The sequence below is a fragment of the Myotis yumanensis genome, unplaced genomic scaffold (genome assembly GCF_028538775.1).
Source record: "Myotis yumanensis isolate MYYU_CA2020_CCGP unplaced genomic scaffold, mMyoYum1.0.hap1 SCAF_7, whole genome shotgun sequence".
Classification (NCBI taxonomy): domain Eukaryota; kingdom Metazoa; phylum Chordata; class Mammalia; order Chiroptera; family Vespertilionidae; genus Myotis; species Myotis yumanensis.
In genome coordinates, this window is record NW_027223758.1 from 17,803,161 (window position 1) to 17,827,576 (window position 24,416).

Below are 24,416 nucleotides of genomic sequence, written 5' to 3' on the forward strand. Positions count from 1 at the left end.
TTCAACATAAAGGAATCTAAGAAAAGAAAGACAAAGATTTTAAGTGATACACCACTCCAATACTCTTTACTGCTCTAGAACCCTCACTGCAATTTTACATATTAGCAGGAAAATTAATCAAATTTGAATAGGAAGAATTAGAGTAAAAATATTGGATACTTTTTCTTTTAATCTTCAGTTTAAGCATGATATCTGTTCAACATTTTAACTGAAGAGAAGTTCTGATCATTTCCTTGGTATTTTTTTCATGCTTAACATTTCGACCAGTCTTTGAGAACCTTCTCCAGCTTTTGGCCAAGCAGAACTTTGCCACTTACTTTGAACTTGCCGGTAAGGAAAGCCTTCTGAGGGTTTATTTTACCCAAAACCAACTCCATAAAGACAGGTTCCGGGATTGTGAAGACAGTATCCGCTGGGAGCCTGGCAGATCCTGGATACATGTCCCCAGAGCCATTCTTCAGATCAATGGTCCTCTGCAGGATGGTCTTCCCATCTTTGGTGATGTCCAGCTGGAAGATGGCATTCACTTTCTTTACCATTTGGGCCCCTGCTTCTTTGATGTGATGGCTAATGTCCTCACACACCAGGAAGCTCTGTAATTCCGGCAGCTCTAGAGGGTGTGGCATGGCAGGTTTCGGAGCTGAACCCAGTTTCTTGAACTGACCCACCTGAGGTCCATCCTCGGCTTTGATCTTGGGTTGATGGTCAGTTCTCTTCCACATCTTACTGTGCTGGTCCTCTTGACCTTGTCATCTGGTTTGGGAGCAGCTATGGCCAGATTAATAGCTGCAGGTCAGATTGTGACATCAAAGGTAAGGCCCAAGCAGGGAATGAGGCTGCATTGTGTGTGCTGCAGTATTATTGGCTCATCAGATGCTGACATGTGACATGGGGTGAGGGCTTAGACAGGTAATTATGAGGCAGATCCACACCACCAAGCCCTAAACCAATCAGGGCTATTGGTCTCACAAGCTCAGAAGAGTCTGGACCCCATGTTGGGAATCAGGGAAACTGACCCCAGAAGGTTCTTTGGTGACATGAGCTCTGTCCTTACAATGCAGGTGTCTCCCAGTAGCAACCTTAGCTGAGAGAGCAGTTATTCTGATTCCTTCAAAAGTGGGTAATCCTCAAGCAACAGATTGTGGTGCTGGGTTTGGCTTTAGCTCGCTGCTGGTGGAGGGGGAAATGCTTTTAGAGCAAAAGAGCTGGTTGGAGAAGGAATCAGCACAGGGCCTGCATCAATCAGATAGCTTCCAGAAGCACAGTGAGAGGGAGGAAAAAATAAAAAAGAAATATCCCTAAGACGATCAAAAGATTCTGCTGGTCTGACATAATAATTGCAGGTAATAACATAGTCCTTACTCTGGCACTGTTCCAGGCACTGTACATGTATTAACATTTTGTTGTTGTAAAACTCATCTAAAGGATATATTTTCCATTTATTTTTAGAGAGAGTAAAAGGGAAGGAGGTTGGGGAAAGAGAGAGAGAAGAGAGAGAGAGAGAGAGAGAGAGAGAGAGAGAGAGAGAGAGAGGAACAAACATCGATGTAAGAGAGACATACCTATTGGTTGTCTCCCGCATGCGCCCAACTGGGACAAGGATTGAACTGAAACCCAGGTACATGCCCTTGACCAGGAATTGAATCCAGACTCTTTACTAGGAGGGCCAATGCTCTAACCACTGATCACACTGACCATGGCTGTGTTAACATTTTTAAGTCCTCATTACAGCACTTTGAGGAAGGTACTACTTTTTGTCCCCATTTTACAAATAAGAAAACTGAGGCAGGAAGAAATGATTTGCCCAAAGCCACACAGTTAGTAAGTAGGGTAGCAATGTCTAAACAGAGGTGGAATCACTCTAGACCCCACTTTTAGTCTATCTGATGCTTTCTCATAATTAGAACGAGGGGTTTGGGGCAGGAATATCACTCAATTGCCGTTGTGCCCTTCTCAGTGCAATATGTCAGGGGGATGTGGTGTCAATATGTCCCATTGCTGGTTATGTTGACCTTGATCACTTGACAAGGTGGTAGCTACTAGATTTTTCCACTGTAGTTACTGTTTCTCCCTTTGTAATGAGTAAGTATCTTGTGGGGAGATACTTTGAGACTTCGCAAATATCCTGTTTCATATCATACTTCAGCTCAGTCTCTTCTGTACCCACCCATGGTCCATCCGTGTGATGTGTGCTAAATGGTCATTTTCTATTCCTGTCACTCCCTTCAGTTTTCACGATTGGAATTCGACTATAAGGAAGAGCTATCCCTTATCCCCCATTTCTTTGTTTGTTCAATTATGTATTTGTTTCAATATGAACTTGTGGATATTTGTTTTATTCTGTGGGTCATAATCTATTATCCTCATTATTTGTTTTCTTGCAAATTGCCCCACATTTGGTCATTGGAAGCTCCATCCAGCTGGTGCCCGTGTCCTTCCCTAACCATACTGCTATTATAAGAAGTGAAGATACATTAAATGGAGATGCTGATAGCTTTGTTCTATCTAGGAGGAATGCAGAAAATTTTAAAAAAAGGCTTTGGCACATCTTCTTTGGTACATGATGGATGAGCTGGTATTATCAATATGGAGCAGTTAAATAAAACCCAATGACCTCTGAAACCAAGTCTATTCTGAGAGCTCCAGGTATAGACAATATCTGCATAGAAATTTTAAAGTGAAGAGGCAAGAGCCCTAGCTGGTTTTCTCAATGGTTAGAGTGTCAGCCCTCAGTCCAAAGGGTTGAGGGTTCAATTCCTGGTCCAGGGCACATACCTCGGTTGCAGGTTCCCCAGACCTGGTTGGGGCACATGTAGGAGGCAGCCAATCGATGTGTATCTCTCTCTCTCCCCCTCCTCCCTCCCTTCCGCTCTCTCTAGAGAAAATATCCTGGGTGAGGATTTAAAAAAAGAAGAGGCAGGCAATTTCCCAGTAAGTTTACTGTGAGCAACCCACAGAAAAATGGGCCCCATCGCCACCCATATCTGCTTTTCCTCAAGGGAGGGTTTGGCCCTTCCACATTATTCAAATAGGTCCCCAACTGGGCTGCCACTCCTGCCTTAGACTGTCAGGGGGGAGCACAGTTCCATAACCCATACATGTCGCCTTCATGTTTCTATCTTTTATCAGTGGCATTTCCACTTAAAAAGGAATCCCAGTATGAAAGGCTACTATGCACATGGAAAGGTCCTCAACCTCATTAGTCACTGGGGACATGCAAATTAAAACTACAGTGACTCATCACACACAAATAGTTTTTTGTAACTGTGTATGGTAATGGATGTTCTCTAGACTTCAAATCATTATGTTGTACACCTGAAACTAATAACGTTATATGTCCATTATACCTCAATTTAAAAAAGATGTTGAGTGATTTTGAGATGAAGAGAAATAGCACCAACTGGTGATCCCTATCTCCAGACTTTTCTCTCATGTCCCTGCAGGAGCCCAGCTGAAGGGAGCTTTATACTCCCCTCCTGAACTTTCTTCAGCTTCCCAGATCTAGGCTTTTGTATCCTATCCTCTAATTCTATCCAAAACTCTGTTTTTAATTCAAGCCTCAGTTTAAACTGTGTCAGCCTCTATCAAGTCCCCTGTCCACCATCACCACCATGTAGTAGAATCTACACAAACATCTAGTTGGACATGCTTGTATCCAAGAATTCTTGGGGGTCAGACACATGCTAAACTGGGGACAGGTGCACAAGTGCAGCCCAAAACAAGCATGGGGCAGCCTCAGAAAGCACTATGGGGTCTGTGGGAGCATCCAATAAACAGCATTTCTCTCCCCTCCTTGAATTCTAAAGAAATTGAGAAATAGGATAAGAAATGGCAGATAGAAACCAAAATGTTGCCTTTATCACTGATAGAAGCATAGATCAAACAAAAGACTTATATGAGACCCCAGTGGGCCTGTCAACTAAACCCCACAATGCAAAGCAGAGTGACCCACCTACCTCTCAGCCACCCTCCTGGGAGGGTTCTGCGTGTGAGGCTGGTCAGGAGGGGCCCTCACAGGGAAAATTCTGGGCACGAAGAAGCTCACTTTATACTTCCCAGACTTGCCACTCAAAAAAGTCACCTCAACCAAGTGAGTAAAGAGGCGAAGAGAGTCCAGGAGTGATTTGGGGAGAAATCACTTTGGAGGAAAATCCCTCCTTGAAGAAACCAGAGAATGGAGAAGGCCCTGTCCTCTGGCAAATGCTAGTTCTATCTAGGTGAAGTGGGGTGGGGTGGGGTGAGGTGAGGTGGGAGGGTAAATTCAGGGAGCCTGCTCATAGAGCACGATTTTAACTAATAGTCTCTTTTTGTGCTTTAGTTTCTTCTTCCTCCCCCCCCCCCCCCCGCCCCACCTCAGGTTTGTTTATTTTGGTTTTGGGTGTTGTGTTTTGGTGGGGGGGGGGGGGGGTTTGTTTTTTTCTTTTTAAATATATTTTCATTGTTAATAGTATTACAGATATCTCCCATCCCACCCCCCTTTACTCCCTCCTCCCAGACCCTGCATACCCCCCAGGTCTTCACTACCCTGTTGCCTGTGTCAATGGTCCCCTCATATTTTGTTGGGGTTTTTATAACTCAAACCAGGGTTTCTTCCACTGCCCTCCCTCCCAAACCTCTCTGCCCTGGTGGAATGAACACCCCCCTGTCAGTACAGGTGATAAATAATGACTCTGCTTCAATGGTTAGCTTTGTGGCCTATAAACAAAGAGAATATTTAACAATGTAGGTGTCAAAACAGGCTAGCTTGAGTTTGATAAAACAACCTAGACAGCAATAACACGTTTTTCCCAGAGGGAACAGGGTGAGAGGCTGTCAAAATCAAATGGGCAGCAGAAACTAGAAGTTTATACAGAAAAGATTCTGTAAATAAGAAATTTGAAAATAAGCACTGAGACCAGCACTGCCCATTAGAATTTTCTGAGATAATGAAAATGCCTGTACCTGTGCTGTCCAGCGCTGTAACCACTAGCCACTGTTGAGTACTTGACATACGGCCAGTATGATGAGGAACTGAATTAACTTTATTTAGTTGTAGTAAAGTTAAATAGTCACATGTGATTTTCCATCAGCATCCTTCTAACCACTATAAGGAAGTTACATGGGCATCTAGGGGATGTTGCTTCCATCTTTAATCACCAAATTTCACGAAACTCATATAAAAATCTATTCCTAAAGCCCCCGATTAATGCACTTGAGACTATTACACATGTGGAACAGAGACTAGCTCCCATTGGTGGGATGTGGTCCATGTGTGAGAGCACCGCATTTCTGGACAAAGCTAAAAGCCTAAAGACACACATAATTACTTAAAATAATACTGTTACATTTATCTTTGAATAGGACATAAGCATGTCCAAGTGGGTGATTAGTGGATAACTTCTAAGTTAAATTGTATAAGGTATGATTGCCTAAAAGCCAAGACATTTAATTCCTTCTTACAGGCCTTCCAAATTGTCCCTGATGGGTAAAAGATGTCTTCGTTATCAATTGCTGCAACAATGCTGTGTAACAAACCACCCCTCTACTCACTAATTTTAGCTCATGATTAATGGACCAGCAATTTAGGATGGATTCAGCTGGTGATCCTGCTGGTCTCCTCTGGGCCCACTCACAAGTCTGGCAGTTGTCTGACTGTCAGCTGGGTGCCTGCGCCATGTGACACTACTTCTCCCCAACACAAACCTAAGCACATTGTCACGGTGGGGGCAGGGCATGAGCAAACAATCTAAACTACATGAGTGCTTTTCCAGCCTCTGCTTATACCTATTGGCCCAATAATATCACAGGGGTAAACCCAGAGTCAGAGTGGGAGGGCACTACCAGGCTACATGGCAAAGGGTATTGCTATGCACTGGAAGTTGTATCTCTGCACAAACTCTATTGAAACTCTACCCGCCAACACACACACACACACACACACACACTATGATGGTATTAGTAAATGTGGCCTTTGGGAGTCATTAGGATTAGATGAAGCCATAAGCGTAAAGCCTTCGTGAATGAGATTAGTGCCCTTATTAAAGAGTCACAAGATGGAATGTTTACCCTGTTTGCTCTCCACCATGTGAGGACACAATGAGTTGACAGCCTGCAATCTGAAACAGGGCTCTCTCTACAACCCAGCCACATTGCCACCCTGACCTTTGACTTCCAGCTTCTAGAACTAAGAGATAAATGCCTATGGTTTATAAGCCACTTCGTCTACGCTATTTTTGTTATAAAAGCCTGAGCTAAAACACAAAATTAGTACTGAGATGTGGGGCACTGCTATATAAGTTTCTAAACGTGCAGCCCGGCTAGTGTTGCTCAGTGGTTGAGCATTGACCTATGAACCGGGAGGTCATGGTTCAATTCCCAGTCAGGACACATGCCCTGGCTGCGGGCTCATTCCCCAGTGTGGGGTGTGCAGGAGGCAGCCGATCAATGATTCTCTCTCATTATTGATGTTTCTCTCTCTCTCCCTCTCTGTTCCTCTCTGAAACAAATAAAAATATATTTTTTTAAATAAAAAACAAAATGTGGAAGCAGCTCAGGAACTGGATAATGGATAGAACCCAGAGAAATTTTGAGATTTATGCTAGAAAAAAAAACAACACTACATTTCCATAAACAGAACTTTAAAGGTTAATCCGGTAGACACTCAGAAAGAAAAGAGCTATAGAGAAAGCTTCAACCTTCTTAGAGAAAACCTAAGTAAGCCTGAACAGAACGTTGATAGAAATATAAACATTCTGATGAGGTTTCAGACAGAAATGAGGATTGTGCTGTTGGAAACTGGAGGAAGGGCCAACCTCATTACAAAGTGGCAAAGAACTTGACTGGATTGTGTTCATGTCCTAGGGCTTTGTGGAAGGCAGAACTTTAAATTGATGAAACTGGATATCTAGCTGAAGCGATTTCTAAGCAAAGTGTTGAAAGTGCAACTTGGCTCTTCCTGACTGCTTATAGTAAAATTTGCAGAAGAAAGAAATGACTTAAAGACAGAATTGTTAAGTAAAAAGCAATCAGACCTTAGAGATCTGGAAATTTCTTAGCCTATCCACACTGCAAAAAATAAGTACGCTAAACGTGTGGGCAAGCTATCATTGACAGTGAAATTAGTATGGGTGTGAACCATGCATGGACTTAGCCACCCCAGAAGGAAAACTGCCAATTTGAACTGCAGGGGAAGAAGATAGGAAGGAATGAAGGAAGGCCATCAGATTACTTGGATTTTATAGAAGCTATTTGACCTATTTTGAGCTATAGAGCTATTTGGTTGAGAACATGCTCATTCTTCAAGACAAGAGAAGAATCACCCTGAAGGCAATTCAGAGGTCACCAAGACTGCCCCCTTAGGTTCAAAAGTACAACTGCCTTGCCTTCAACCGGCCAGGTGGTATCTGCCCAAAGCTGTGGGGTGGGGCCACTGAGCAGCGCTGAGGCAAGATCCTGCCTGTTAGAGATCCAGCACCTCTGTCCCAACAGGTCTAGACGGTGGGACTGCCACCCCTGAGGGGGCTGAAGAGCAGAGCATGACACCAAAGAACATGAAGCTCAAGCCTGACATCTCATAAAGTTGGCCTTGCTGTTTGCATTTGCTTGGGACCCATGCCCCATTCCTTCTTCCCTGTTTCTCCTTTTTGCAATGAAAGTGTTTATCCTATGCCCATCCTGGCATTGTATTTTGAAAGCACATAACTTGTTTGGGTTCCATGGGTTCACAGCTGACTTAGGATAACTCAATCATACCTTGAGTCTCACCCACATCTGATTTAGATTATCTACACTAATAAAAGAGAAACATGGTAATTAGCGTACGACTGCTACCCTTCCCATTGGCTATCAGCGTATCCTTATGCAAATTAACTGTCAGCCAAGATGGCGGCCTGCAGCCAGGCAGCTGGAAGCGAACATGAGGCTTGCTTGCCCCAGTGACTGCAGACTCCAACGTTCCCCGCCTGCCTTGCCTGGCTCTCAGCTGGCAGTTTGAAACATTCTAACAAATATAGGCCGGGATCTCAGGGCTGAAGTTATACATTGTTTCGATTATAGAACCGAAACAAACCAGATACGAAGCCTCAGAGCTAGAGCCAGAGCTAAAGCTGGCCCAGAATAAAATTTAAAAAAAGGAGTGGTTGGGAGCTTCAATCAACAACGGCCAGCCTGAAAGCAGCCCTCAGCCCCTCACCCAGACTGGCCAGGCACCCCAGTGGGGACCCCCACCCTGATCCAGGACACCCTTCAGGGCAAACCAGCCGGCCCCCAGGCCTCTATCCTATATAGTAAAAGAGTAATATGCCTCCCAGCACCGGGATCAGCAGAGCCACGAGGCCTCCCAGCACCGGGATCAGCGTGACAGGGGGCAGCGCCCAAACCCCCTGATCGCCCTGCGGCTCTGTGTGTGACAGGGGGCGGGGCCACAAACTCCCTATCTGCCCTGCTCTGTTCATGACAGGGGAAGGCGCCCCAACACCCTGATCAGCCCTGCTCTGTGTGTGACAGGGTAGAGCCATAACCTCCCCATCAGCCCTGCCCTGAGTGTGACAGTGGCGGCACCCCAACCCCCTGATCGTCCCTGCTCTGTGCATGACAGGGGGCAGCGCCCAACCCCTTGATTGGCCCTGCTCTGTGTGTGACAGGGTACGGAGCCCCAACCCCCCTGATGGGCCCTGCTCTGTGCGTGACAGGGGGTGGCGCCGCAACCTCCCCATCGACCCTGCCTTGAGTGTGACAGGGGGCGGTGCCCCAACCCCCCAATCAGCCCTACCCTGAGCGTGACTGAGGGTGGCATCGCAACCTCCCGATCCGCCCTGTTCTGTGCATGACGGGGCGGCGCCCCAACTCCCCAATCGGCCCTGCTCTGAGCCCGACCAGGGGCTGCATCTAGGGATTGGGCCTGCCCTCTGCCACCTAGGAGCAGGCCTAAGCCAGCAGGTCGTTATCTCCCAAGGGGTCCCAGACTGCGAGAGGGCACAGGCCGGGCTGAGGTCCCCCCCCCTTCCCAACCCCCGAGTGCACAAATTTTTGTGCACTGGGCCTCTAGTCTATATATATAAAAGCCTAAGCGACCATTATGACAAGTCGACTGAATTGATGGACTGGTTGCTATGATGCACACTGACCACTAGGGGCAGACGCTCAACACAGGAGCTTCCCCCTGGTGGTCAGTGTGCTCCCACAGGCAACCTCCCACGGTCCCTCCCCCCAGCCGGCTAGCCCCTATCAGCCCTGATCGGGACTGGGCAAGATGGCCCTGATTGACGGCCAGGACAAGGGACCCCACCTGTGCACGAATTCATGCACTGAGCCTCTAGTATTTAGATAAGACTTTGGATTTCAAACTTTAGAGTTGATGATGGAACAAGATTTGGGGGTTTGGGGATGGAATGAATGTACTTTGCATATGAGGATATGAATTTGGGGGAATCAGGGGCAGAATGGATTGAATATAATCACCAAAGTCATATGTTGAAACCCTACCACCTCCCCATGTGATGGTGTTAGGAAGCGGGACCTTTGGGAGGTAATTAGGATTATATGAGATCATGAGGGTGGAGCCCTCATCAATGCCCTATAAGATTCATGAGAGAGCCTGCTTTGCCTCTTGGATCTCTGCCATGTGAGGATATAAGGAGAACTCGACAGCCTGAAACCTGGAATAGGACTCTCACCAAAACCTGAACATGCTGCCACCCTGATCTTGGACTTCCAGCCTCCAAAACTGAGAAGTAAATTTCTGTTGTTTATACTAGTAAGCCATCCAGTTTTTGGCATTTTTGTTATAGCAGCCCAAGCGAAGACAAGTGTAGATACAGGAAAGGGCAAAGGTCAATGGTGTAATTATCTACTATACTCACAGGAAGACTGTGTTAAGTCCAGAAAGCCTTTGTTTCTGGAAAAGTTACTGAACCACACCAAACTCATGTACAAACATATTTGAAAATCCCAGTAACTTACTGGAGACTTTTAAGAATGTAAAACTGAAATTCTCCTTCCCTTGGCTCCAAAGGCATCATTGGCCCATGTAAGGGCACTTATTTTAAGACAAAGCTAAATAAAGGCCCAAAGACATGCGAATACCTAAAACAGAACAGCTATATTTGTCTTTCCTTACACACATGCCCAAGAATTAACTTTTTTTAATTAGGTAAAATGTATGTTATTCTTGCCTATGATGAAACTGATGTTAACATTACTCAAAACACTTGATAGAATCTCTCTTTTATAACTGTTGGCAGAAACAAAAGGCACATTTTTAACTGCCCCAAACCATTGAGAATACTTTCAGCTATGAGCACCCAAAACAGGCAAAACTCATCCAGCTTAAACAAGAGAATGACCTCCCATCAAAGTCCTGAGGCAGGACTTTGGAAAGGACTCATTTGGAAAGGACTGGGCCCATTATCCTCACCAGGATTGGCTTAGGTTCATTGAGTAACCTTTCCTATTGGGCTCAGCAAGCTTTTCCTGAATCTCCTGGCTGCTTGAGGAATGTGGATCCAGGAACCAAGTAAGGATGTTAGGGAGGAAAAGAGAAAGGAACCAACAGTGAACACTGCACATCCTCTGTAGAGGAGAATGTTTATCACTGAGTGAACCCACTTGGGATTCAATCACAGAGACAGCATTAGGAATGACATCAAATGCCGAAACCAGTTTGGCTCAGTGGATAGAGCCTCGGCCTGCGGACTGAAAGGTCCCAGGTTCGATTCCGGTCAAGGGCATGTACCTGGGTTGCGGGCACATCCCCAGTAGGGGGCGTGCAGGAGGCAGCTGATCGATCTCTCTCATCGATGTTTCTAACTCTCTATCCCTCTCCCTTCTTCTCTGTAAAAAATCAATAAAATATATTTAAAAAAAAAAAAAAAAAGAATGACATCGAAGCCTTAGCTGTGTAGCTCAGTTGGTTAGAGTGTTGTCCTGATATGCCAAGGTTGCAGGTTCGATCACCAGTCAGGGCACATGCAAGAATCAACCAGTCAATGCATAAATAAGTGGAACAACAAATCAATGTTTCTCTGTCTACCTCCCTCTCTTTCTATCTCAAATACATACATACATACATACATACATACATACATAAAATGACATTGAATATGGCATTTGTTATAGTGATGTGACCTTATATGGTACATTTGTGGATGGTAGCTTGTTACACAGCTCCAGTGCTAGTCTAGCAGGATGGGCAGCCTGGCCCAGAAGTCAGGAAAGCTGACAGTGGTGGGATGTGGCTGACCTTGCTGTAAGCCCTCAGCCCTGCCCCAGAGTCAGAAAGGCTAGAGGAGGAGCTGCGTGCTGCCCAATGCCCACAAGGTGAGCCAGCAGATCAGGGACCATCCCAGGAGCTGTAACAGTTCCCAGCACAGACCTTCCCAGGGTAGAAAGACTAGAGTTGTGTCACTGCTGCCTTCCAAGGCTTCTGGGTGGAAGTCTGCAGGGAAGGGAATTCTGGGAAATGTAGAACTAACTTAGCTAAATTGATTTGTAGCAAAGCCAGGAGCCACAATGAGTGTGGCTTTGATTTTAAGAAAGAATCTAAAACCTCAAGCTAAGTCTAATGGCTAAAGTGATCCAATGGCATTTAGCGATTGTGGAGGAAAATGTCGCTTTATTCTTATTTTCTTTCATTTTTTCCCCCACTCACTGCTGTGAACTCTAGTCGCCCAACCAAAGTGAAGTAAGAACAACTTCCCAAGTCTTTCCATCACTCCCAAAACCGAGTTTGGACACACTGTTGTGAGGTCTGTGAAGGATACACTGCTGATGACCTCTTGGGGAAAAGTCAGAAGCAGTTAATCTTAAGAGCTCAGTCAGCCCCTACATTTTACTGAAATCAGTAAATCAAAAGTCCTGTGCCCATAGGGCTAATCTGGGTAAATTCTCTCAGCAGTTCTGAAAAATTTATCAATTCTAAAAGACATGGGGGCGGCGGGGGTAGGGGAGGGGAGGCAGGGTGACAACCAAAGGGCAAAATCTCTGACAGATGTGCAGGAGAGATGCCTGTTTCAGACAGATGTTTGTTCAGGTACATTATTTCACAGTGGTTACTTACTGTAACAGTATACACATTATAGAAATCCCACATTTTGAGGTAAAGAGAATCTGAAAAGATCTTGTCTAATTATTCAATTAAAAATTATAATTCTCGGTAAAAAAAAAAAAAAAAAAAAACCTGCAGTCGGAAAACTACAGGATATTGAAAAAAAGAGATCGAGGAAGATATACACAAGTGGAAGAATATACCATGTTCATGGATTGGTAGAATTAACATCATTAAAATGGCCATACTACCCAAAGCAATCTATAGATTCAATGCAATCCTCATTAAAATACCAATGGCATATTTTACAGACCTATGACAAATATTCCAAAAATTTATATGGAATCAAAAAAGACCCCAAATAGCCATAGCAATCTTGAGAAAAAAGAAGAAAGTTGGAGAGATCACAATATCAGATTTCAAGTTATACTACAAAGCCACTGCATTCCAAACAGCTTGGTACTGGCACAAGAACAGGCATATAGACCAATGAAACAGAGCAGAGAGCCCAGAAATTGACCCAAGCCATTATGCTCAATTAATATTTGACAAAGAAGGCAAGAGCATACAATGAAGTCAAGATAGTTTCTTCAATAAATGGTGTTGGGAAAATTGGATATATGTGAAAAAATGAAACTAGACCACCAACTTACACCATACACAAGAATAAACTCAAAATGAATAAAAGACTTAAATATAAGATGTGAAACCATAAAAATCCTAGAAGAAACCATAGACAGTAAAATCTCAGACATTTCTCATAGCAATATGTTTATGGATATATCTCCTAGAGCAAAGGAAACTACGGAGAAAATAAACAAATGGGACTACATCAAAATAAAAAGCTTCTGCACAGCAAAAGACATCATCAACAAAATAACAAGAGAGCCCACTGCATGGGAGAATATATTTGTCAGTGATACATCCAATAAGGGGTTAACCTCCAAAATTTATAGGGAACTCATACAACTTCACAAAAGGAAGATAAACAATCCAATTTTTTTTAAATGGACAAAGGACCTAAATAGACACTTCTCCAAAGTGGACATACAGAAAGCAAAAAGGCATATGAAAAAATGCTCAAAGTCACTAATCATCTGAGAGATGCAAATCAAAATGACAATGATGTACCACCTCACACCTATTAAAATGGTTATCATCAACAAATCAACAAACAACAAGTGCTGGCAAGGATGTAGAGATAAGGGAACTCTCATACACTGCTGGTGAGACTGCAGACTGGTGCAGCCTCAGTTTGGAGGCTCAAAAAATTAAAAATAGAACTGCGATTTGACCCAATGAGTCCACTTCTAGGAAAATATCCCAAGAAATCAGAAACATTCATCAGAAAGAATATATGCATCCCTATGTTAATAGCAGTGCAATTTACAATAGCTAAGATTTGGAAACAACCTAAGTGCCCATCAGCAGGTGAGTGCATTAAAAAACTGTGGTACATCTATACAATGGAATACTATGCAGCTGTAAAAAATAAAGAATTCTTACCATTTGCAACAGCATGGATGGACCTAGAGAGCATTATGCTAAGCAAAATAATCCAATCACAGAAAGATAAGTATCACATGATGTCACTCATATGTGGAATCTAATGAACATAAACTGATTAACAAAAATAGACCCAGAGACATAGAAATATCTAACAGACTGTCAAACCTCTGAGGGAAGGTAGGGAAGGCAAGGGGAGGGGAGGGAAGAGATCAACCAATGAACTCATATATGTATATGCATAACCCATAGACACAGACAATCGTGTGCTGAAGGCAGGTGAGAGAGTCAGGGGGGAGAGGTCAATGGGGGGAAAGGGGGACATCTGTAATACTTTCAACAATAAAGATTTTTTTAAAATGAGGATCCTTACTGATAGACACAACACTGTGGGTGAATATCAAAAATATTATGCCAAATAGAATCAAGACACAAAAGGCTACTAACTCCATTTATATAAAGTTCTAAAACTGGCAAAACTAATCGATAATGAAAAAAATCAAAATATTCTTTACCCTGGGGTGTAGGGATGGATTAACTGGAAAGAGGCATGAAGAAACTTTCAGGGGTGATGGATATATGCATTTGTCAAAATTCACCAAAGGGGTGAAGTATACTAATATCTGAGACATATTTTGAAATGCTTCAAAAAATAAGATGGATAGAAGGATGGATAGGCATGTAACAAAACAAATATAGCTAAATATTCATTGAAGAATCCAGGTTGGCAGGGGAGGAGGGGGTGTATGGGTGTTCATGGTTCAGCCCAGGACTGAGTCATGGACAGATGTCAACATACTGACTAAGGAAAATCTGGCAAAGAAACCATTAGGAAAGGGTTCATAAAAGTTATAGTCAATTAAGAGTGGGGATGAAAAAGGGGTGCTGTAATAAACATAAGAGAAAGTAACCTCACAGGGTGATCTGATCACAAATTCCTAACTGAGCAGTCATGGTGACTAGTCATGCCCCAGGCCTACGACTCCTTTAGTGAAAGCTTTTTAAACCAGCCCTGTCCATTGTTCTTGTGTATCTAGGTTAACACGCCTTTGAAATGTCAGAAGTGACCCTCCTTTCCATACCCCTCAAAGGCATAACCACCCCCAGGAGAGCATATAATGTTGTTAACATTCCTGAAATCCAATCCCCCTCCTTGCTTTTTCCCACTCTCATGCAATTTTCCTGAGTTCCCCCCTTAGTTCTAAATGCATAAAAGAAACTGCAAACTGTCATTTTCCTTAGCATTTGAGATCTTGCTTCCTGGCAACTGTCATCAATTTGGGCTCAAATAAACACTTATAAAAACTCTACAGGTTTGGATGTTCTTACAAGGACAAGAGGAAGATATCAACAGGCAAGCCAGACATGCAGAACACATAATGTGGTTCACTCTATTCTTTTTTTAAATATATGAAATGCAATCACCCCGTTAAACTCAGCTCCTCTCACAGTTACTAGGTACTTGCTATACAACAAGCTGAGCAGCTTTGCAAATTTTGTCTACAGCACACTAAGAAGCTCTCTCTACCAACTCTTCCAATGGCCCTGTATCAGTCAGCTATAACATAATGCACTTCATAACAAACCACCACAAAACTCAGTAGCTCACAACAATAAGTAAGAATTTCTTGCTTACATGTTTGCAGAGAAGCTAGGGATTGGCGATCTAGACTGAGCTAGCCTCCAGGTTCCACGTGTCTCTCATCCTCCTTGATCAGCAGGCTCCGTGGGGCATGCTCTTCTCAGGAGGATGACCACAACACAAAAAGGCAAGACCTCCTGCACAAATACATTTCAAGAATGCTCACTTTGTCTCTGATAAAATTCCATTAGCCAAAGCAAGTACCACAGCCCTAGCCCATTTGGCTCAGTGCATAGAGCATCCGCCGGAGGACCAAAGGGTCCCAGGTTGGATTCCAGTCAAGGTCACGTACCTTGGTTACAGGCTCCTCCCCAGCCCGGGCCCTGGTCGGGGCGTATGTAGGCAACCAACTTATGTGTTTCTTACATCGATATTTCTTTCTGACTTTCCCTCTCCCTTCCATTCTCTAAAAAAAAATCAATGGAAAAATATCCTCAGGTGAGGATTAAAAATAATAATAATAGTAACAGTAATAACAACAACAACAACAAAGCAAGTAAAACAGCTAATCCAAATAATCACAGGCCTCCACACACCCAGATCGGGATCATCTCCAGCTTTTTATACTTCAGGAGATTCAGGGGCTGCTTTGGTCCCAGGGGCTAGTGACATGAGCCAGAAAGAACCCTCTTCCCAAAGCCTCTGTCTGCTTGGAGGGCCTCTCCGTGTCTTCCACTGTGCAGTGACAACAAATCTTGAGCGTGCTCCTACACCAATGCAAGTGAACTGCCCCACGTTGCCTCTGCAGCTTCCCTCGAGATAGAAGCCCGAGAGGGCAATTACGAACACCTGGCCAAGAGAAGGAATCCAGGGCACTTGTTTTTCTGCTTTAGGAGAAGTCAATTAGAGTTTCATTTTCCACTGTTAAATGTCACCTTTTTACAATATCCTGGAGGTTAGAGGTGGCAGCCTGTCGGTAGTGGGGAGGGAAAAGCTTATCGTCTGAAAAGACACAGAAGGCTTCAGAGATTAAAAGACCTTCTCAAGCTGTCCGCGTTTCCCAGGGCTCTTGGTTTCTATTTTGAGATGAACATTTGGTTTCCCATGTAGTCTCGAGTGAGCCTTTTTAGCCTGCCTGCACCACTGCCCGCCATTTGCAAAAGGGAAATTAAGTCTCGCTAGGTTCTGCACATAAAGTGCTCTGAGGAGCTCAGAGGGAAGGTAGGCTTCTTGCTGGGAAAGCTGTCAGCATGTTTTCCCCTGGCCTCCAGATATTTTCAGTGTCTGCTACCCCTCGTTAGAGCATCTGTCCTTTCTCAGAGCAGTTAGACCAAAGCCGGAATAAGTGCGGCCGAGAGGATCCCTTCTCTTGCCTCTGATGCAGAGGAGGGATGTCAAGGTGAGTGATGACTGATTACTATTCTTCACTTGCTAACACTTTGTACCGTATTTTCAAATTAAGGAGCACATTGTCGGCACTCCTGAAAAGTGAAACATTCCCACTTTGTTTCTACCATCACTAATTGGGACTTTGTCACAATTTCCATGGAGGGAATGTTTTGTCCACAGAACCCTTCTTCCACTGAGTTGGGTGAGACTTGAGTTTCCAAAGTCGGATCATAGATCACTCTCCTAATTGTAGGACGCTGCTGCACCTAAAAAGATCCCACCTGTTAATTGTTTGCAACTTTAAAATGCATCAAAAATAAGATGGATTGATGCGTTTTTAAAAGCTCTTCCCATTTCAGTGATAGGGGGACTCATTTTCTGCCTGTCTTGGTATTTCACCCTCATCTATAGAACAGATTATAGAATTTTGCCTTTTCCAAAGTAGTAGGAGGCAAGGAGGTGGCAACTAAAATTCTCATAATACTGCCAGTGAGAGTACCAAACAGTTCCACTTTGGAAAATAGTTTTCGGTATCGAAAATTCCTAGGCATTTTTATTGGATGTGTCTCTAGAAGTGCAATCACTGGGCCCCAGGGGATATTTCTAGGGACATATCAACCAGAAATACCTGTATATTTGCACAAAAGACACATATTAGAATTTTTAAAAATTATTTTTCATATTACAGTGATTTTTAACCAGCCAGATTTGGCAACTACACACACAACCATCAACGGGTAGAATGGATCCATAAAGTACAGAGTACTTACAGAGGAGGATACTACACAGCAATGAGAATTAACAATCGACATATACACACAACATGGTGAAGCTCACAATCATAATTTTGAGCAAAAGAAGTCAGTCTCCCCTCCCAAAAAACAGAGTCCATATGACTTCTAGGAAGCTGATAATTTTCTGATTCTTGATCACGGTTCTGGTTACATGAGTGTTATTTGTGAAAACGTACTAAGCCATACTCTCATGTCGTGTGTTCTCTATATTTGTATTATGCTTCAACAAAAAGCTTTTAAAATACATGCATATTAAAAAATTGCATACACAAAAGTCAAAGTAGTAAGTGCTGGAGGAGAACTTCCACCCAACCTTCCATCCTCTCACTCCTTGCTGACTGTGGGTGAGGAGGGAGAAGGAGCCACAGCTACCACAGCCTGGGTGGCCCCCTCCCCTGTGTCATCTCTGCCCTGATCCTTCTGTCTTGACTGCCATGGCCTGAAAGGTGAGAAGAACAATGCTCCTTTTGTCTGGCCAGGGGAGTGGACCTTCTCTGCAGACCCAACCTCCCTTCCCATGGGCATCCCAAGTCTGTGCTGAGGGGAAGAAGCAGGAAGCAGGAAGCCTGATAGCAGCCAGCAACAGAGGTACTACTTTGATCTCTAGTTTTTTCCCACTGATTCCAAAGATGGAAGGGAAAGGAATGATTATTTAACACCCCTTAACCTTAATAACGTCTTTCTCAGCAGTTAAGAAATGAAGACATTGCCCTAACCGGTTTGGCTCAGTGGATAGAGCGTCGGCCTGCGGACTGAAGGGTCCAGGATTCGATTCTGGTCAAGGGCATGTACCTTGGTTTGATGTGATGTCAGAGATTATTCCCTTGCTGAGTTAGACATCATAGTTTCCAATTGCTATAGATGGGGAAAATATGGTACAATATTTTGCAACTGCTCCATCTCTTTAATTTGGGCCTAGCCATGTGACTTGCTTTAGACAATGGGTTGTACCAAACTTAAGATAAGCTTGAAAAGTGCTGGACATGCCCTCTCTTGCTATTGGAATCCCTCTACCAGCATGTAAAGAAGCCTTGGCTAGCCCACTGGAAGATAAGCGACCACATGGAGAAAGGCTCCAGCCATCCCAGCCATCCCAGCCATCCCAGCCAAGGCACCAGAAATAGAAGTGAGATCCTCCTGGACCATAGTGGTGGATACATGTCACCTGTCAGAAGAGCTACCTAGACAAGTCAAAGAATGTTGAGAAATTAAAAATATGCTACCACCACACACCTATTAGAATAGCCAAAATCCAAAGCTGACAACACCAAATGCTGGCAAGTCTGTAGAACAACAGGAATTCTCATTCAGTGTTGGTAGGTATATAAAACAGTACGGTTACTTTTTTAAAATTAAAAAATAATGTTTGATGTTTTTATTGTGTTTTTTATAGAGAGTAAGAGAGAGTGATAGAGAGATAGAAACATCGATGATAAAGAAACAGTGATAAGAGAAAAACATCAAACGGCTGCTTCCTGCATCTCCCTGTTGGGGATTAAGCCTGCAACGCAGGCATGTACCCTGACTGGGTATTAAATCGGTGACCTCTTAGTTCATGGGTCGACGCTCAACCACTGAGTCACACCAGTTGGGCAAGTGCAATTACTTTGGAAGACAGTTTGGCAATTTCTTACAAAACTAAACAGATGACCACCTAAAAGTATGATCTAGAAATCAGCTCTTTAGTATTTACCCAAATGAATTAAAATCTTATGTTCAAATGAAAACCTGCACAGAAATGTACAAAGCTTTATTCATAATTGCCAAAATTTGGAAGCCACCACGTGGCCTCTGATCCTCTACACACACACACACACACACACACACACACACATATCAGTAGGTGATGAATAAACTGTAGTACATTCAAACAATGGATTATTCAATGCTAAAAGGAAATGAACTATGAAGCCATGAAAAGACATGAAAGAAACTCAAATGCATATTGTTAAGTGAAAGAGGCCAGTCTGAAAAGGCTACACACTATATGATTCCAACTTTATGGCATTCTGGAAAAGACAGAACTACGGGGACGGTGAAAAGATCAGTGGGAGCCAGGGTTTAGGAGGAGGAAGGAATGAACAGGCAGAGCACAGGGGAATCTTAGAGAAGAAAAACAACTTTGTGTGATACTATAGTAGTAGATACATGTCCCTATACATTTGTCCAAACCCTAAGGTACAACACAAAGAGTGAACCTATGAACTTTGGATGATAATGATATGTCAACGTAGGTTTATTGATTATAACAAATGTATTACTTTGGTGTGGAATGTTGATACTGGGGGAGGCTGTGCATGTGTGGGGAGCAGGGGTATATGGAACATCTCTGTGCCTCAATTTTACTGTAAACCTAAAACTGCTCTAAAAAATAAAGGCTATTAAATTATTTAAGCCACTACATTTTGGAGTGGGTGTTACATAAACAAAAGTAACTGATACACTGGGTCAAACCTTGGGTAGGAAGAGGAATCAAAAAGGAATCAAATCTGTCACCTAAGAATCATACACAAATGAGAAGACAGACCAAGTAGCAGTCATGGAATTCAAAAATGAGTTGCAGCCATACCCGTAGTCTGGCATGTTAGTTAAAACCAGGACACAGGCTGAGTCTAACATTTTACAATAAGGACACTGTGCAGCCCCATGGGGTGCTCTTTTTGATGGTTTCTTGTTAGTAGGAGAAGAGATTCCCTCTACTGAGACTTTACAGCAAATTTCCTATTTCTAGAAGCCTCAAAAGTGGAGCACAAGATAATGAATGCAATTATTGTGTAAGAGGCAGAGAGCATGAGACGCTTCCGCAAGAGAAGTTCGGCAAGGGCTGCCCTGCTCCCACCACCAGAACCCAACATCAGAACTAAGGAGGGAAGAAAAGGCACCAGAAAAATGTTGAAATTGTGGGCTGTCCAGGAGTAATTTATTTGGTTCTTTGGGATGAATGAACTCACCACCCTCTGCGTCCCAACCTATCTTACTCTCTGCCTCTCCCCGGCCCTACCACACACACACACCAACCAGAGAACATAACACAACATTGGCCCTAGTCTCTTTGCAAAAGACCCTGATAATGATACTCAAGGGTTCTCTGGATGTCCGAGATCATGTGCTGAGAACATTGTCTTGGAAAAGGAAACAATAAAATTTCCTGTAGATGAAAAACTGAAGTCGGGGTCCTGAAGTCAGATTCCAGCCCAAACAAGGTTTGAGTTTGGGCTGGTGTGTAGGTGGAAATCCTCATCTAGTTCTGCAACAGATGGGGAGTTGGGGAAGAAGTTTGAGAAATGGGTGGGGCCAACAAAGCACAACTTATTACCAGAGGGAGCTGGCAATGATTTCAAATCAGTGCCGTCTCCTGAATTGATAAGAATTTCATCAAGGCCATTAATTAGCTGCTAACCATTTGCTTCTTGTCTTTGAATGTGCCTCCTAATTCAACATGAAAATGATGACTAAATTACTGGTCCTGGAACTGAACTTCCATACCTGGACCATTTTATTCATAATTGCCTCTCCCATTCATAGGACATTGAGGAATGTGAAGAAACTTGTCCTGGACCAATGATGAGACAGCTCTGTCCACAGTCCATTCACCCACACGAAGAAAAGACCGAATAATTAGGGAAGCTACATCTATAAATTTGGAGAGATTTTTCTAGTTTCAATCAAACAATACCTTAAAGACATCCCTAGATTTTTCATCTGTGTCTATATAGGTCAACAAAAGTGAGGAGTTGAACTCAAAATACCTAGCCAGGGTTAATAAGAAACTTTCATTTCTTTACTGTAATAAAAGGTTTTTAGATGTATGTAACGTGTTAGTATCTTGTCCTCTATCCAAAGTCATATTTTGATACTGAAATATTATTTAAAATTGCATTGTTTCTTTCAGCAGCTTCCATAAAGTGCTTATAAAACCAGGTGCCTGCAAGAAGACAAAGTAGTTGGACCCCTCATACTACCCATGGAAGTGCAAAATGATTCAGGGCTCATGTTTTGTGGGGGACAAAGAGAGTATGGCTCATGATTTACACTACAGGACTGGGAAGCTCATGTTTCTATCAGGCAGGGTTCTGAGCTGCAGACAACAGAATCCACTCTAACTAGTTTAAGTAGAAAAGGTTCGTTCCACTAGGTATCTCACAAAATTCCCAGTTACAGGAACCAAGCCTGGGAGGTGAGGTGGGTGCTACATGGCCAGAAGCAATGCAGCCAGGAGATATGTCCAACTTCCTCACAGGAATGCTCTATCAGAACCCCACTGCGGCCACCACCCACAGCCTATGACTTTAGAAGATGGGACAGTAGAAGGTCCCATGCTGCCCCAGATAAAGCAAGTACCACACAGCCACCCACACAATTCCCATGGAACCCCATCATCTTACCTGGTTCACTTCTGCCTCTCCTGCCTCACGTGGGGGGTCTGCCTGGTGGAAGTCAATCCAGTGTGGCTCCCAGGCTGCACAGGGGTTTTAAAATGTTACTTTTATCTTTCCAGACTCGATGGAAATATGTGCTGAGTGAGCCCCTATGTGGTAGCTACCATAGTATATTTTGGGAGTGAGAGCAGGTTGAGTCCATTGGATTTGGGTGAAGAATCCCCGCAGGATATTGGAAATGGTCAATACCAGAGACTGAGACAAAGGAGTCACCTGCAGGGAAGTGAGGACTGCTTTCAGCATAGGGGCCAACATGCCTCAGATACGATGTTGAATATAAAACAGTAAATGACAGACTCTGTAGGAACACTTGCATTTAAGAAGTTAGGTCCAGCCCTAACTGGTTTGGCTCAGTGGATAGAGCGTCGGCCTGAGGACTGGGGGGTCCCGGGTTCAATTCCGGTCAAGGGCGTATACCTTGGTTGCGGGCACATCCTCAGTTGGGAGGTGTGCAGGAGGCAGCTGATCGATGTTTCTCTCTCATCGATGTTTCTAACTTTCTATCCCTCTCCCTTACTCTCTGTAAAAAGTCTATAAATTATTTTTTTAAAAAAAAGAAGTTAGGTCCAGTGGGACAAAAGTTCATCTAAGAATACATTTTCATGAATGAGGGGGAAAAGGGTTTTTAATGATTGTTTTAATTCTGGGGGGAGCAGAGGCATTGAGATAGAATGATTTGTTCATACGTAAGTCATTATCAGGTGCCTCCCCCCATTTCAAAGAAGTTCCCACAGGAAGTGGTTAGAAATCAGTAGACAACTGACATTTTTGCCTACCTAGCACCTCTCCCTCTTTTTGCACGTCTCTTCTGGAATACTATTCCATCCCCACTCCACGTGGCCCAATCCATCAAGGTGCCCCACTACCCACTTGGGCACTGGGAACATGCTCCAAATCAGCTCCCCAAGGAAACTGAATCATCTCTCTCTCTCTCTCTCTCTCTCTCTCTCTCACACACACACACACACACACACACACACACACACACACATACACACACACACAAGGGCGTGCACGCATCAGCTGGAACGGAGTCATTCCAGTGGTTAGTTCCTTACAAAGGGTGTCCAGCAATTCCTGCTTCAGAGATGCCTAGAGCTGCCCTCTTTCTATCACTTTTGAGGTCTCATTGTAAAATGCTTCCATCAAGTCTGAGCTTTTTGTTGCCCTTCTAAATATACGACTGTTCTGTTTAAGTTAACTGGAGTCTGTTTCTGTTGTTTGCCGCCGAAGATCACTAGCTGATATGCAAGTGCTGTCACAGAGAGGCTTACTTTGTTCACCAGATCATGGCGTATGGGAGATCATTATAATAATGGCCCCAGTGAGCACATTCCCCTTTGCAATGGGATATTGCTGTCCCTGCCTCAAAGCTCCATCCATGGAGTCTACTCTGCACTTCCCTGAGATCTGGGCTGGCTTTCTGACTTATTTTGACCAATCGAATATGGTGGATGTGAGGCTGTGTGGTTTCATGAGGCTTGCAGCTCCCCGCTTCACCTTCTTGGACCCTGAGACTGCCATGCTATGAGAAGGCCTGGGCTGGCCTACAGGAGGGTTAGGGGCCACTGAAGAAGAACCAAGGTGTCTCATCAACATCCAGACATGAGAGTTGGGGCATCTTGGGTTCTTCAGCCCCAGGCTAGTCATCAGCTGATCACCACCACATGCGTGAACCCAAGCAAGACTCCCAAAAAAACTGCCCAGATTTCTGACCCATAGAATTGTGAGAAATAATAAGTGATTATTATTTTAAGCCATTAAGGCTTTGTGTGGGGTTTTATGCTTTTAAAAAATAGTTTATTTTTGTACATTTTAAAATTGCAGTTTTTGTGACACAAGAAAAATATTTTTCTAATATCAAAACACACATCTCTTTGGTACAGGAACATACCACATGTATTAACTTTAACTTAAAATAATTAATCAAGAACTATGACCTAATGTGCTAAACAAAACTATTCTTTGACTATTCATTTGTCCCCTTTCATAGGCCCATAGTGGAGCTTTTGAATATATTTCTGTACACATCTCCATATCTACAAAGAATTAAGATGCCATATCAAAGATGTCCAGAGTTATATAGTAGAAAATTAGTTGGCTTGACACAAACCAGGGAGAGGTTGGGGGTAGGGGGAGAGAGAAACATAAGATGCAAGACAAGGAAAAAAAGAATAGTATCAATAAGGTCAAATAATATGAAAACAATCACATCATTTAAATTTGATACATTAAAAACAAAGTAACTTCTTTAGAATTATTATATGTAGAATTTAGAATTGTTACTTACAAAGCTCCAAAAGTAGTAGTGCAGAGCCATACCTGTGATAAGGCACTTCAAAGAGAGCAGTCAAATATACAACACCACCTAATGCAAGAAGTATTTTCTGTAGAACCAGTCAACCTTCTAAACAAATAGGGAAAAAATATGCATTCTTTCCAGACATGCTTTCGTTTTCTGAAAAGCCTTTTTAAAAAGTGCCATAGAAAGGCAAAACATATTTATCATCTGTTTTAAAAAGCTTTCATCAGTTAAAGTTCAAATCTCCATTTTAAAAATAAGAATGTTTTCCTTCAACTCAATGAGGTTGACTCAAATATTTTTTAGAGAAACAATTTTAACCTTCATGCTAAAAACAGGAAGAAAAAATAGATTTAAATTATGTTGTCAACTATTTTATCTA

General features: G+C 43.3%; 1 protein-coding gene across 1 annotated transcript; it reads right to left on the reverse strand.

Moving 5' to 3' along the window:
* Positions 1-251: 251 nt before the first annotated feature.
* On the reverse strand, positions 252-722 carry SCP2D1 (SCP2 sterol binding domain containing 1). Its single transcript, XM_070421427.1, has one exon. The coding sequence runs from the start codon at positions 720-722 to the stop codon at positions 252-254; it is 471 nt and encodes a 156-aa protein (XP_070277528.1).
* Positions 723-24,416: the final 23,694 nt, after the last annotated feature.

Coding starts and splice junctions, on each gene's coding strand:
- SCP2D1 (XM_070421427.1), bottom strand. CDS start 722: ATGTGGAAGAGAACTGACCATCAACCCAAGATCAAAGCCGAGGATGGA.